This window comes from Gorilla gorilla, chromosome 1, assembly GCF_029281585.2.
Source record: "Gorilla gorilla gorilla isolate KB3781 chromosome 1, NHGRI_mGorGor1-v2.1_pri, whole genome shotgun sequence".
Lineage (NCBI taxonomy): Eukaryota > Metazoa > Chordata > Mammalia > Primates > Hominidae > Gorilla > Gorilla gorilla.
This window is the reverse complement of record NC_073224.2, coordinates 89,262,588-89,277,041: the sequence shown is the minus strand read 5'-3', so window position 1 is coordinate 89,277,041 and position 14,454 is coordinate 89,262,588. Positions and strand designations below refer to the sequence as shown.

Genomic DNA, 14,454 nt, shown 5'->3' with positions numbered 1-14,454 from the left:
TCTATTCATCTGGTTTGGTAGTGGAATTCCATGGGAAGTTTGACCCTATTCAGTGATGAGAGAAGCAAAATACTGTTGTTCACCTAGAGGCTGTTTGCTCAGAAAAACAGGGTGTCAGAGACATGGGACGCAAACCCAGAGTGACATAGCGCAGGGACTTGGCTCACTTTTCTGAGATCTGTAAAATGTGATGTGACTGGCTCTCAGAAAGGAGGCTGAAGGGTTCCTGCCCGATTGGTTTTCAAAGGGCAAGAGCCCCGCTGCTGAGGAGCTGCGGCTTTGTTAGACAAAAGCCCAGGGCAGCCCCCTCCTGGGCTCAGCGTTTTCCCCACCTCCCCCTTTCTCACAGGCGGTTTCCCTGAAATGAAAGAACTGTGATGCATTTGCGCCTTCAAAAGCAGTTTTTAAAATGCATTAAACCCAAGATTGAATACCACCCAGTTCGGCCTCTGACCTGTGCCCGCGCCGAGGTTTCTGTGCAGCCAGGCCCAGGGAGGAAACTGGCCTTTTGGCCCCAGGAGGCAGAGCCAGTTTAGCTGCCTGTGGCCTCCCCCCACCCCACCCCTTTTTTTGACCTTCTGGCCCAAATAGGGAACTGCGGAGCGCTCATCTTTGTGTCCTTGCTAGTACACAGCCTCCCTGTGAAAGCAAGCAATGTCCCCAAGCAAATCCATATATCCGGGCCCTACGGCGGCGGAAAGATCGGGTGCATTTGGAAGGCACGGGGCCTGGCCTCACATTTCCAAAAGCAGTATTCCAGACTCTGCCTGCAAAACTTCTCCACCTTCCCCGCCATCTGACCTCATCTTTCTTAATTTTTCTCCTCTCATTCTTTCTATCTTCCCCTCTCTATCTCTTTCTTCCTTTAGAAATTATATTTGAGGCCGGGCGCGGTGGCTCACGCCTGTAAGCCCAGCACTTTGGGAGGCCGAGTTGGGTGGATCACGAGGTCAGGAGTTTGAGACCATCCTGGCCAACATGGTGAAACCCCATCTCTACTAAAAATACAAAAACTAGCTGGGCTTGGTGGCGCACGCCTGTAGTCCCAGCTACTCCAGAGGCTGAGGCAGGAGAATCCCTTGAACCTGCGAGGCGGAGGTTGCAGTGAGCCGAGATCACGCCACTGCACTCCAGCCTGGGCAACAAGAGCGAGTCTCCGTCTCAAACAAGAAAAAAAAAATTATTTTTGAAGGTCGGGTACAGTGACTCACGCCTGTAATCCCAGCCCTTTGGGAGGCTGAGACGGGCGGATCACTTGAGGTCAGGAATTCGAGACCAGCCTTCGTCTCTACTAAAAATACAAAAATTAGCCTGGTGGGGTGGTGGGTGCCTATAATTCCAGCTACTCAGGACGCTGAAGCGGGAGAATCGTTTGAACATGGGCAGGAGAATTGTTTGAACATGGGAGGCCGAGATTGCAGTGAGCTGAGATCACACCACTACATTCCAGTCTGGGTTGACAGAGCAAGACTCTGTCTCAAAATAATAATAAATAATAATAATAATAATAAATAAAAAGAAATTATCTTTGAAAGAACTCATGTAAGCAGCCTAAAGTTAATTTGTTAATTTGTCACATTTAAAATAGTCTATTTTATTCTATATTTACAATTTTTGAAATCCTAGTTTTGGCATGTCTTGCCTCTTAAAAAATTTATACCACCCTTTACTCGTTGGAATGGCTACTTGTTAAAAAAACAGAAAATCACAAGTGTTGGTGAGGATGTGGAGAAGGAATGCCGTGCACTGTGGGTGGAAAGGTAAAATGGTACAGCTGTTGTGGAAAACAGTTTGGTGGTTCCTCAGAAAGTTAAAAATAGAACTACAGGCTGGGCGCAGTGGCTCATGCCTGTAATCCCAGCACTTTGGGAGGCCAAGGCAAGTGGATCACCTGAGGTCGGGAGCTCGAGACCAGCCTGACCAACATGGAGAAACCCTGTCTCTACTAAAAATACAAAATTAGCCAGACGTGGTGGTCCATGCCTGTAATCCCAGCTACTCGGGAGGCTGAGGCAAGAGAATTGCTTGAACCCAGGAAGGGAGGTTGCAGTGAGCCAAGATCATGCCATTGCACTCCAGCCTGGGCAACAAGAGCGAAACTCCATCTCAAAAAAAAAAAAAAAAATAGAACTATCATATGATCTAGCAATTCTACTTCTGGTTCTATACCCAAAAGAATTGAAAGCAGGGTCTTTAAGAGATATTTGTGCACCCATGTTTATAGCAGCACTGTTCACAATCACTAAAAGGTGGACGCAACCAAGCACTCATTGACAGATGGATGGATGAGCAAAATGCGGCAGATGCGTACAGTGGAATATTATTTGGCCTCGAAAAGGAAGGAAATTCAGACACATGTTACCACATGGATGAAACTTGAGGGCATTAGGCTAAGTGAAGTAAGCCAGACACAGAAAGACAAATATGGTATGATTTCACTTATATGAGTTACTTGAAGTAGTTAAAATCATAGAGACAAAAAGTAGAATAGTGGCTGCTAGGGGCTGGGAGGAGGCGGGAATGGGGAGTTATGGTTTCATGGGTACAGAGTTTCAGTTTCGCAAAATGAAAAGAATTCTAGAGACGGATGGTGGCGATGGTTGTGCAACAATATGAATGTACTTGATACCACTCAACTGTGAGCTTAAACATGGCTAAGAGGGTAAATTTTATGTTATGTGTATTTTACCAGGCAAAAAAACAAACAAACAAAAAACCTGGAGGAAAAATTAGCAGCCTGTGCTATGAGAATTGCCTCAGGTGTAAGACAGTCTTGTCAGTATTGGAGCGTGCTCACAGTTCACATGTGTGAGGGACCAGGAGAGCCGGAAGAGGTCAGCAGGCTCAGGGGGTGCTGTTAGCCTGTTTCACCGACAGGAAGGCTTAACCCCTGCGGCGCCAACTAGACCAGGAGACCTTGCCTCTCTATTATTCTCCCACTGGCTGTTGCTTATTTTGGTTAGTCCAATATTTTCCACTGCTCTCAGAGACAAAGGTAGGCAACAGTTTGCAAAATTTAGACACTTATGTGTGCACAAAGGAAAAAAAGAAGAAAGAAAGAAAACAACAGTCTGGTGAGCTTCTGTGAAGCTTCTTAACTAGCAGGGAGGGGAATTTTCCTTTCTGGTCACGTAGGCTGTTGTCTTCGGCTTCAATTCATAAGCCACCTCCCCAGCCCCCATTAGCCCCAGGTAGGGGACATCCCATCTCCCTAAACCTCCTTCTTGAACTGACAGTTCACCCCTAGAAGGAGGTGGGAAACCACTCAGATCCATCTCAAAGGGATGCCTACCGGGGTAGGTGTGTGGGAGGAAGGCTGAGCCCATGCTGTGTTCAGGGGACCCACCAGAAGGTGTCAGCCTGGAGGAACATGCCCCACAGTTATAAAAGGCATCATTCCAGGAGCTATCATGGCGTCTGCTAGGGGCAGAGAGGAAGGGGAGGCAGGAAACGGGCTGAGTATTTTGGGGGTGTATGCTTATTGTTCTACTTTTCTGTTGAAGTTATTGCAGTTGCCACCCTCAAATTTTTCCTGCCTTTCTCCACCCCCAATTTTGCCCTATTTTCCCTAATTTTTCTCCTTTTTTTTTTTTTTTTTTTTTTTTGAGATGGAGTGTCACTCTGTCACCCAGGCTGGAGTGCAGTGGTGCGATCTCGGCTCACTGCAACTGCCACCTCCTGGGTTCAAGCTATTCTCCTGCCTCAGCCTCCTGAGTAGTTGGGATTACAGGTGTCCACCACTATGCCCAGCTAAGTTTTGCATTTTTAGTAGAGACAGGGTTTCACCATATTACCCAGGCTGGTCTCGAACTCCTGACTTCAGGCAATCTGCCAGCCTCGGCCTCCCAAAGTGCTAGGATTACAGGTGTGAGCCACCGCACCTGGCCAGTTTTTCTCCTTTTGTCCCATCTTCCTTTTTCCTTCTCCATCTGTTCCTTTCTGCTTCTCAGAATAAGCATCTCTATCCTTAGCTTCAAATCATAAACAACTTAGAAACAGTTACTTAGCTGAGCACTGTCTCTGTGCCAGGCCCTGTGCTGAGGGCTGACATTCATTGTATCTTTGGGTCCTCACAACAGCCATATGAGATAGGTGCTATTGTGCCCATTTTATAGTTGAGGATACTGAGGCTTAGGAAAGATAAAGTAACTTGTCTAAGATCACACAGCTGGAATGTGGCAGAGCTAGGATTTGAACCTTGACAGTCTGGCTAGAAGGGACCTTACTGATCATCTCTGTACAAATCCTCCATAATGTACAGAAGAAAACAGGACCAGAGGCATCAAGTGACGTGTCCGAGGCCCAACAGCTAGTTAGGGGCAGTGCTGAGAACCAGAAGCTGGCCTCCTAATTCTGAGATTCTTCTTATTTAAGAAGCATTTTCCATAGGTGGGCATCTGCTAGGCTTCTTTATCTAGAATTATTAATTCCAGGAAGCATGTGCCCTGTTCAGGCACAGAATCAGCAAAAACCCCACTGGAGACCCAAAATACCCTATATGCTCTCACCATTGCAGAATCTGTTGTGTCTGCAGGTGCAGCCTCCAGGACCCAGGACTTTCTTCTCAGGGCTCTGCTGAGTTGGGTGGGGGAGGCTGGAGGCTGCAAAAATGATGACAGAGCTTGGGGCTATGATCTGGACTGGGTCCCCAGAGCTAATAGGAGAAGAGGACAAGCAGGGGGACAGAACTGAGTCAGGAGACACTTTAGACGATGGAGGGCTGGGGGATGGAGGTGGCTAGTGAATAAAACACTTCTGAAGGGTCTTTGCTGCCTGTGTTGATGGTCATGATCAATTCGGATCCCCAGGGCCAGTTCAGCAAAACCTCTGCCAACAAATAGAGGATTTGTTTAATCTTTTCTGAAAGAGTCAGATGTTATCTAAATGAGGACTGGCCAGGTAATTGGAACGTTCTAGAGACTGTTGGGTTGACTTGGATTTGGGGTCAATAAACATAGCGGCTCCACTACACTAGCGTGAGGAGGACCTTGGGAGAAATCGCATAGCTCCCTGGGCTGCAGTTTTCCCATCTGTGATATGGGGATAATGTCCTCACCCTGTCGACCTCATGGGGCTGCTGTGAGGGTCAGATGAGAAAATGGGTGGGGAGGTAATAATTAGTGAACAGCACCATTCAAAGCTACAGTGGTCTTATTGCTGTGTTTTCCTAATTGTATTTTGCACTGTGGCTTTACACAGCCCACGTCTCTGGATTGTTAAAAGGATCAAAAAAGATCATGAGTAGTGCGTTCCTCAGCATTTTGTATCTCCTATAATTCCTGGATACAGATAAATGTTTATTAAAGAATGTGAAGGTCTCATCAAAAATCAAGCACGAGAGGCAAGACAATTATTACCTCAGATCACATACGCCTTGGATTTCAGAGCTGGAAAGAGGGTTAGAGACCTATTCCAGGACTTTACTCTACAGCAAAGCAGTCTGGGTTCCAGAGAGCCCAGGTGACTTGCCTTGGCTGGGCTGGACTCTGTTCTCTCCCCACCTGGACCTTGTGTCCAAGGAGCAGTGTTGAACCCTCAATTCAGACACAGTGGGAAGGCAGATCCCAAGGAGGGGAGGTCTGGTGGCCCAGGTGGCTGCATGGAAGATATCATCACTTCTCATGCTGTCTTAGGTGAACTTTCAAAGTCCAGCGTAAGAAAAAGTTTCCAGCAACAGCATCGTGGTTAGTATTGCAGGCTTTGGAGTGAGACAGTCCTGGGTTTAAATCTTGGCTGTCTACCTAGTATCTATGTGGTCTATGATATGTTACATAACCTCTCTAAGCCTCAGTTTCTTCAACTGTAAAATGAGGATATCCTGAGGTTGTTACCTTACAGTTTGCTGAGAGGAATAAATGCAATAATGGACGGGTGTGCTCAGCCCAGAGCTTGGGACTGGGTAAATACTCATAAATGACAGAGGTGGGAGTAGTTGTTACAGTAACCTACCGGAGGGGAGAAGAGTGTGCTCCCATTTAATCCTTATCACCTATGCAGTGCTTGGCATATAGGAGCGCAACAGATGTTTCTTGAACAAACATCACTAAGTAATGCCTACTTCTGCCCTTATTCCCCCTCAGCATGTTCCTTGCCCAGCTGCTAGAATGATCCTGCCAAAACATATAATCATGTATCTTTTCTGCTCCAAGTCCTTGACCTCCATCTCACTTAGAGCAAAATGTCCTTCAAGCTTGTTTGCAACTGTCACTCTCTCCCCAAACCCCCGGAACTCAATACGTCTGACCTCACCTCCTACTGGCCTTCCCCTCACTCATACCACCTCTTTGCAGTTCCAGGAACATGCCAGTCTGCACTGCCATCTCCGTCTTCTCCAGGTTCCCACTTGGCTTGCTCGCTCACTTCCTTCTGGGTTTGACTAGAATGCCACCATCTTAGCAAGGACATCCCTGCATACCCTACCCAAAACTGTATCCCCACACCACCAGCCTGACACTTCCTATGCACCTTCTCTGTGTTATTTTTCTTCTCAGCATGTATCACAACTATCTATGTATTTTTCAGTTTACCTCGTTTATTGCCTGTCTCTGTCTTTAATTGTTAGTTCTATATGGGATCTGGGATTTTGTTGCTGCGGTGGTTCAGTTTGTTCATGATTGTTTCAAAAGCACCTAGACTGTTCCTGCTACATAGTAAATAATAAATATTGGTTGAATAAATAAACGAATGAATAGCATTAGTAGTGGTGTTTGTGTGTTTGTTCATTTTGTATGGCAAGAATTGTGAAATAAAGCAGAAGGAAGGAAGGTAGGTAGGTAGGCAGGTAGGTAGTGAGCTGCTCATCACAGTAGTGTTCCCAGAAGTCTGGATTTCCATTCATCAAAGAAGCTATCGAGTGTGAGTTCTGTTGGAAGAGAGGTTGGACTAGATGATTTTGTAGGTATCACCAAATGTCTGACTGCTGCACCAGCTTGAGTCTGCTGGGGTCACACAAGAATCACTAGAGCCCTGCAACCCCCCTGCTCTTTGGGTCAGTACTTGAACCTGCCTGAGAGGGGATCTGCTTAAAAGCAGCAGCTTGTCCCCGGATCCTGAAGCAAGGAGGTTTTGCATCTCTCTGGCCTTGAAGATCTCCATCCTGTGGAGGGTCTGACTCTACAGAGCGGGCAGAGAGTAGGAAGAAGGAACCTAGATGATCTCTGGCTGGGCCAAGAGAGAAATTAGCAAGGCCAGCTGACAAACTGGGCCTCCTGCATGGGGCTGAGAAGTGGGTAAGGGTTGGGAGGGAGAAGGGACATAACCAGGGATAAGGCAAGACAAGAAGTCTAATCAGGGACTCAGTTGGTTAGAAGTTTGAGGATTGTTCCTAAATGGTTATCAGCTCCATCTGTTGGACAGCAGGCTGGTGGCAGGGGTGTGGGTGATGTGTACCACATCACCCGGGAGATCTCCATCAGAAGGAGATAGTCCTGGAACTTAGGAATCTTTACGGGGAGGCGGGTGATGAAAAAAGCAGGCCCTGGAGAGCGGGGACACTGACAGTGAGGGGAGACCTAGCAACCCTACTGCCAGGAGTGCATTCCAAAGAAATAGCCACAAATGTGAGCACAGATGTATGCACAGGAATGTCTACAGTGACACTATTCTTAATGTGTCCAAACATGAAGCCATCTAAATGTCTGACAAAAGACAGTGGTAAAATAAATTATGGCATTTTACAGGCACTAAAGTTGATGTAGAGACATATTTCATGACAGGGAGAGATGACCATGATTTATTGCTCAGTAAAAAGAATAGTTATGAAATAAAATGCACATATCCAAGCCTAGAAGGACAGTCACCAACATACTAATCAGTCTTGGGGGTAACATTTTTTAAAATGATTTTTATTTTCTCTTTGTTCTTTTCTACCTTTTCCAAGTTTTCCACAATAAGTATGCTTTGACCTTGTAAGATATGATAAATATCATCTTTTAAAGTGTGGTGTTTTAGGTTCTCAAAGCAGAAAATAAAGTCCATTTCATTTTAAATAGGATACAGTGAAATCGCTGACTACAGGTCCTCTTTCGCTTAGTTCTCATTTTCTTTAGTATTCTAGGGCAGGGGAGGCTTTCTTAGTGGCAAATTACTACTTTCAGGGGCAGCATTAAATAAATAAGAAAGTAAAGGTTGTAAATGTTGTTGGTATTTGATTTGGAAACAGTATGAGTTAAAATAAGATATAGGATGAGGATGCATCCTGGCACAACAGAAAAAGCACTGGGCTGAGAGTCAGTCCTGGGTTACAGAGCTAGAACCGCAAACTCTCCACAGAACAAACTCAGTACTCCCTCTTCAAGGGGAGCCTAACCCCATCCATAACCTGAATTCCACCTACAATATCTTTCTGGCTCAGCCACCAGCTTTGTGATTCTGCCATCTCCTTTCTCAGGGCCAGTGAAACAAAGGAGTCAAGGCAAAGGGGATCTCCAAGGTTCTTTACCCAGCACAGATTCCATGATGCCCAAGGGAGAAGAAAAAAGATGCCAAAAAAGCCTCCTTTACGGCTTGACCTCGGACTGTCCTGGCTGCATAGTTTACTGAGGGTCTAGACTTTTCTCCCTGGTTCCTGCTACAGATCTTGCTGTAGATGGGTGATGGTGCCATAGCTTGTTCTTGGGGACCCTGGGATGTGGCGTCTTCTGCCAGTCCTGTTCTGTTGTGTCTCCTCCAGTCCTGGCCAAAGGCAGTGGCTTCTGTTGCTGCTCACGTCAAGAAGTGCCTTCCTATCCTGCCCATCTGCTCACATTTCTATCACTGCAGCTCACAGACTTCGGTTGTCTTTCACACCCCAGGTAAGATCAACTGCTAAAACCAACAATGCCTTGACATCCTTCTACATGAATCCACATCTTCCTAACATCTATTTTGGAATGCTCAGGTCCCTCAGGAGTCAGAAGAGCAGGGACATTGGGTGAGGCCAGGTGAAGAGGGCCTCAAGGGAGCTGAAGATGAGCACAGGCTTCAGGGACTGTCAAAAGAGTCTTGCGATCAGCCACAGACAGACATGGCCACTGGCACCCTCCTCCATGGAGATGCCTCAGACACTGTATTTGGCCTTCCTACCTTTCCATTCAGTCATTCATTTTTGTAAAATTTACAGTAATCGAAAACATTTATTACAGTGCTGCTATGGGCCTAGCTCCATCTGGGCCCATTACACACATTTTCTTTAATTATCCCAGTGACGCTGCAAGGTAGGTAATCTTAATTTTATAAAGAAAAGGACAGTTTCAGAGAGGTCAAGAAACCTGCCCAAGATCACATTGCTGGGTAGTGATAAAGCCAAAATTTTAATTTAGGTCTGATTGCCTCACGAATCTACGCTCTTTGCACTTTCTGCTGAAACTGACCTCCCTCAACCTTACCATCTAGACAGAAATGCAGATGGTGGACACAAGAGGCACTTGCAAACCAGGGACACCCAGAGTCAAGTGGTTGCTTTCCATGGTTTATGGCTGTCCTCCTTGGGAAGAACCATCCCAAAAGCCATGCTCACATGGGGCTCCTGAGGACATCATTTCAGCTTATGTCAGGAAAGTGCTTAGCAGTGGATCAATTGCCAGTCTTCTGGTCAACTTAATCAGCAAAATAAAGTCAGCCTGAATTGTCCATCATGGCCTAATCATCACGGAGTGATTGATCAACACAAATGATGACTCCAATCCACTGGTTCTCAACCAGGGGCGGATTTTGCCCCCAGGAAACATTTGGCAACGTCTAAAGATATTTTGAGTTGTCACAACTTGGGGAGTGCTACTGTCATCTAGTGGGTAGAGGTCAGGGATGCTGCTAAACATTCTACAATGCACAGAACAGCCTCCCTGGTGCCCACAGCCACAGAGAATTATCTGGCCCCAAGTGTTTTAGTGCAGAGGTCGAGAAACCCTGCTCCAAGCATTTGATCAAGAGGGACTTGACCCAGCTGGAGACTAACCAAATATCAGAAAGAGCAGCTGTTTTATTTCTGGGAAATTGTTGCTAGTGTTAAACTGTATAGATTTAGCCATGACTGAAGGTGTCCACATCCTGTTAAGCTAGATGGTGGGCATTGTGTATTTTTTTCCAGCTGCCCTTATTCAAGAGTGGCCCCTGGAATTTACTTAGCCTTTCTTTGGGTTAAAATCAGGAATGGAAAATTTAACCTCTAAGAGGAAAACAAACAGAAAATGAAAAGTATGCGTAATAATGGAAGCTTAGGTGCAAATTTCAGTGCAGGGTATTCCTTCCTGTAAGGTTACTCACCCCACTCCTCCAGGCCACAGATATGCATGCACAGCCTGCCCACATGTAACTGTGCAGAGGGAGAGCTTGGATTTGAATCCAGAAGAATGGAATTCAAACCCCAACTCTACTGATAACCATTCTTGAGCAAATCACTCGCCTTCTTGAAGTTTTAGTTCCTCCGTCAGTAACAGAGGCCATACCCACACATCCCAGAGGGCTGTGGATTTTTCATAAAGTAATTTACATAAAAGCACTGGCAAAACTACAAAGTGTGCCATAACTGCTCACCTGACGACAATCACACACACAGAGGGCTTCTCCTCTCTGGGGCACGTGGGTTCTCTTTATTAGATTTTTCCACATTATCACTGCCTATGTAAAGCTTCTCCTGGGTGATATTCTATTTCTTATGCTGCACTGGAGAAATATTCTCTATATCTTGAAATGGAAACACTGAACCCAACTTATTTTACTCATGACCTAAATGAGATTATTGCTTCCAAGAGGACAATATATCGCACTAAAATGAGAATGCTCAGGATGATTAGGTGGAGAGCATTTATGATGCAGCTTTCCATTCTCCATGTGATGAAAACTTGACATGACCCAATGCTTTATTGTCCTACAGTAATTCCTGTCACTTTTATCCAGACTCATATTGCTCTTTAATTCTAGCCTGTTTTCATCTTTCCTTAACAGGACATCAGATCTTGGCTTTCACAATCAACACAGTTTCAAAGGTTATTTATAAAATAGTTTAAAATAAAATATGCCATGCTTTGATTACAACCAGCGCTTCTGGTATGAATTAGAGAGGTGGCCTGTACACATATGCGCTGTTTATTAGCTTTTATCTGATGATCTCAAAGCACTGACACCAATTCTAACACACATGGTTTCTTATAATTACCACCCCCCTACACACACACCCATTTATGCAGGGCAGAATTATTTTGAGGACAAATGAGCTACGTATTGTGATGTGCTGTGAGTTTCTGAGAATAGAAACTCCTATGACTAAACTCTCCATGAACAGAGCAAATCAGAGAATAACAGCAAATGCTTTTATCGCTCAGGCAGCTCAATCACATTTGGTTTTCCATTTCACTCTAGTAAGAGGGTTATCGGCCTTGAGGATACCCCCCAAGAAATGTCTGTAATTTTTGTTTTAAGCTCAGCCCCTGTACCATCTGCTCACTGAGGCCAACTTCCCATCCCCGCTGTGTGGCTGCCTAAGTCAGCCTGGTGCTATGGGACGGGAACAGGCAGAGGTGGGCAGAGGCTTACAGACTCATTTTCAAACAAAGAGATGGAAAACTGGGAGTAAGGAGAGGTGGAGGTATATATGGACCCAGCCATCCGACTTCTGATCCTATTGTTCTTTTTTTTTTTTTTGACGGAGTTTTGCACTTGTTGCCCAGGCTGGAGTGCAATGGCACGATCTCGGCTCACCGCAACCTCCGCCTCCCGGGTTCAAGCCATTCTCCTGCCTCAGCCTCCCGAGTAGCTGGGATTACAGGCATGCCACCACACCTGGCTAATTTTGTATTTTTTTTTTCAATAGAGACGGGGTTTCTCCATGTTGGCCAGGCTGATCTCAAACTCCCGACCTCGGGTGATCCACCCGCCTCGGCCTCCCAAAGTGTTGGGATTACAGGCGTAAGCCACTGCGCCCGGCCTCCTATTGTTCTTAACCAGGGGTCATACATACCCCATCTTCCTGCAATGACAAAAGAAAGTCAGGGTCATCCCTGTACATCTGTCTGGCCTATACATCTATTTTGTAAACAAGCAGGTCTCACTAGAATTAACTTTTTTCTTAACTAAAACACACTCACACAGTTTTCTCTTGCAATTCAGGGCTGAACCCTTCTCCAGTTTCTCAAATGCTTATTGGCTACAGAAAGCTGCAGAAAGAAATGGTCAATTCCTAGTGTCTCTTTCAAGGAGAACATATTTGCAGCATTTCTTAACTCAGAACAGAACTGGAGCCACCCACCCCACAGGTGGAGCCCTGGCAGCTGTGACCTGGAAACACAACTGTGTTTGTTCTTCCCTCACCAGCCAAGGAGACCAGAAGGCAGGAGGGGCCAGCCACAGCTGCCACCTTTGCCTCTCCTCTTCTCAGGGTCTGTATGCCACTTCAGACCACTGTATGCGGAGCCGAGATGTCAGAGCTGGAGCAGAGAAGAGGAGCACGCAGGTAGAACTGTCTAAAATCCAAAACAAGCTCTGCCGCTTGAATTGCCACTCAGATTCATTTCAAGACTACAAAATGTGCAGGCAATGTTTTTCTGAAGGGCAACCCCGGTGCTCCCGAGATGGGAGGCACCCTCCCTTCTGACACGCATTTATTCCATCTTCCGGAGATAAGGAGGGGACAGGGCTGGCTCAGCAACCCCACAATCTCCGTCTGGGCCAGTCATCTCAGCAGGTGCTTGACAGGCAACCAGGCTGGAAGAGAATGCCTCTGCAGTATGCTGGAAGTGTCCTTCCCCTAATGCCACCTAATGGCAAAGCCCTGTGCATTTATTGCATGTGAACGTGTCCTCAACACCCATTGAGCCACAGTGTGGTGCATGGCCATCAGCGTTCAAAATGAATAAATTGAGCCACCCTAGAAACAACTCCCCCAGATAGTCTTGGAAGAAGCTGGGAGGCATATTCTTAGATTTAAGCAAGAAATTACAATGTTGACTCAAATCAGGATTTTTGCAAGGGACTTGTTACACTGTGCTAGGGAAGGTTCACAATCTGTCTGTACCTCTGAGGTACCATCTTTAAAAGGGTGTCTTACATTGAGTTCTGCTAGAAGCTGACCCTGAAACAAAGATTAGAGTTTAGATAGTTTATTTTGAGAGATGATTCCAGAAACCGTTGGTAGGTGTTATGGGTTGAACTGTGTCCCCTCAAAAGATATTGAAGTCCTAACACCCTTTGAATGTCACCTTATTTGGAAATAGGGTGCTTTCAGATAATCAAGTTAAGATGAGGTCATTAGGGTGGGCTCTAATCCAATATGACTGGTGTCCTTATAAAAAGGGAAAAATTGGACACAGAGACAGCCACGCACACACAGGGAGAATGCAGTATGAAAATGAAGGCAGAGATTGGGATGATGCATCTACAAGCCAAGGAACACCAAAGATTGCCAGCAACCACCAGAAGCTGGGGAGAGGCTTGGGACAGATTCTCCTGCACAGCCCTCAGAAGGAACCAACCCTGCAGACACCTTGACTTTGGACTTCTAGCCTTCCGAACTGTGAGCCAATAAAGTTTCGCTCCTTAAACCACTCGGTTTGTGGCACTTTGTTAAGGCAGCCCTAGGAAATGAATACAGTAAGAACACGGGAAGTGAGGCAGGTAAAGGAAGGAATCATTATGAGGTTAGCTACTGTGGTTAACAACTAGAACTTCATCCTGCTGGCAAGTCCCAGGAAACTGTGGAAGAGCTACCTCAGCCTTACACAGGAGGGGTGGCAGCTTGCGTCTGCTTCTGCCGGTATTCAAAATGAACCGAGTTTAGGAGGTCCCCCGGGGCATTTGTCATCAGGCTGAGGCCATGCCCTGAATTGCAAAGTTTCCTCCTCCTCCTTTTTGCATTAAATCCTACCCATTTAAATCCTACCTCCCAGGATGCTTTCCTTTAATCCTCTAGCCCAGCTTTCTTATAACTTCCTCTTAGAGCCCTCACTCTGTATTCTGCAGGTCACTTAATAGGTGTTCCCTGAAAAACCAGATGCCAAGAGGGGTGAAATTAATTTGCATTGCATTGCATAACTATATCTTCCTCCCTTCCCCCTGGGAACGTGTAATGCACATTTGCAGACAGAAGGTTTGGAAAAGTCCTGCACTTAAACAACAACAAACAAAACCCTTCTTCAGTGCACTTAAACTACTGTTTCCAAAATGTACATTCCTTCTTTTTATAATATAGTATTAACATCTTGCTGAACATAGATTGGGGAAGAGTGCCTTTGTTATAAATGTCACTGAACACATTGTTTAGGAGCCAGGTCCTTGGGACAAGGAAGGGTGGCACATCTGAGCAGGTGGCAACAGGGTCTGCCTGGGACCAGGAACCATGGGGCCAGGTGAGGACTTGGCCTGGAGGAGGGGTGGGCTACCAGTTAGGGTGCCAAAGGCCATGCCCCCCTACCCCCGCCTCTTCATCTAGCCTGAGGGTGGGAAGTGAGGTTCAGGGATGGGGTAGGGATTAGAGTCACGGCT

General features: G+C 46.1%; 1 protein-coding gene across 2 annotated transcripts in view; it reads right to left on the bottom strand.

Moving 5' to 3' along the window:
• The window catches only part of CD247 (CD247 molecule), an 87,307-nt gene that overhangs the window by 58,266 nt on the left and 14,587 nt on the right, over positions 1-14,454 (bottom strand). Inside the window, exon 2 of one of the 2 annotated variants that reach the window (XM_055365159.1) lies at positions 4,509-4,601. The exons of the other annotated variant lie outside the window; for it this stretch is intronic. Within the exon in view, the coding sequence (XP_055221134.1) occupies positions 4,509-4,601 (93 nt within the window). The remainder of the gene's footprint in view (positions 1-4,508; positions 4,602-14,454) is intronic. 2 annotated transcript variants of the gene reach the window in all.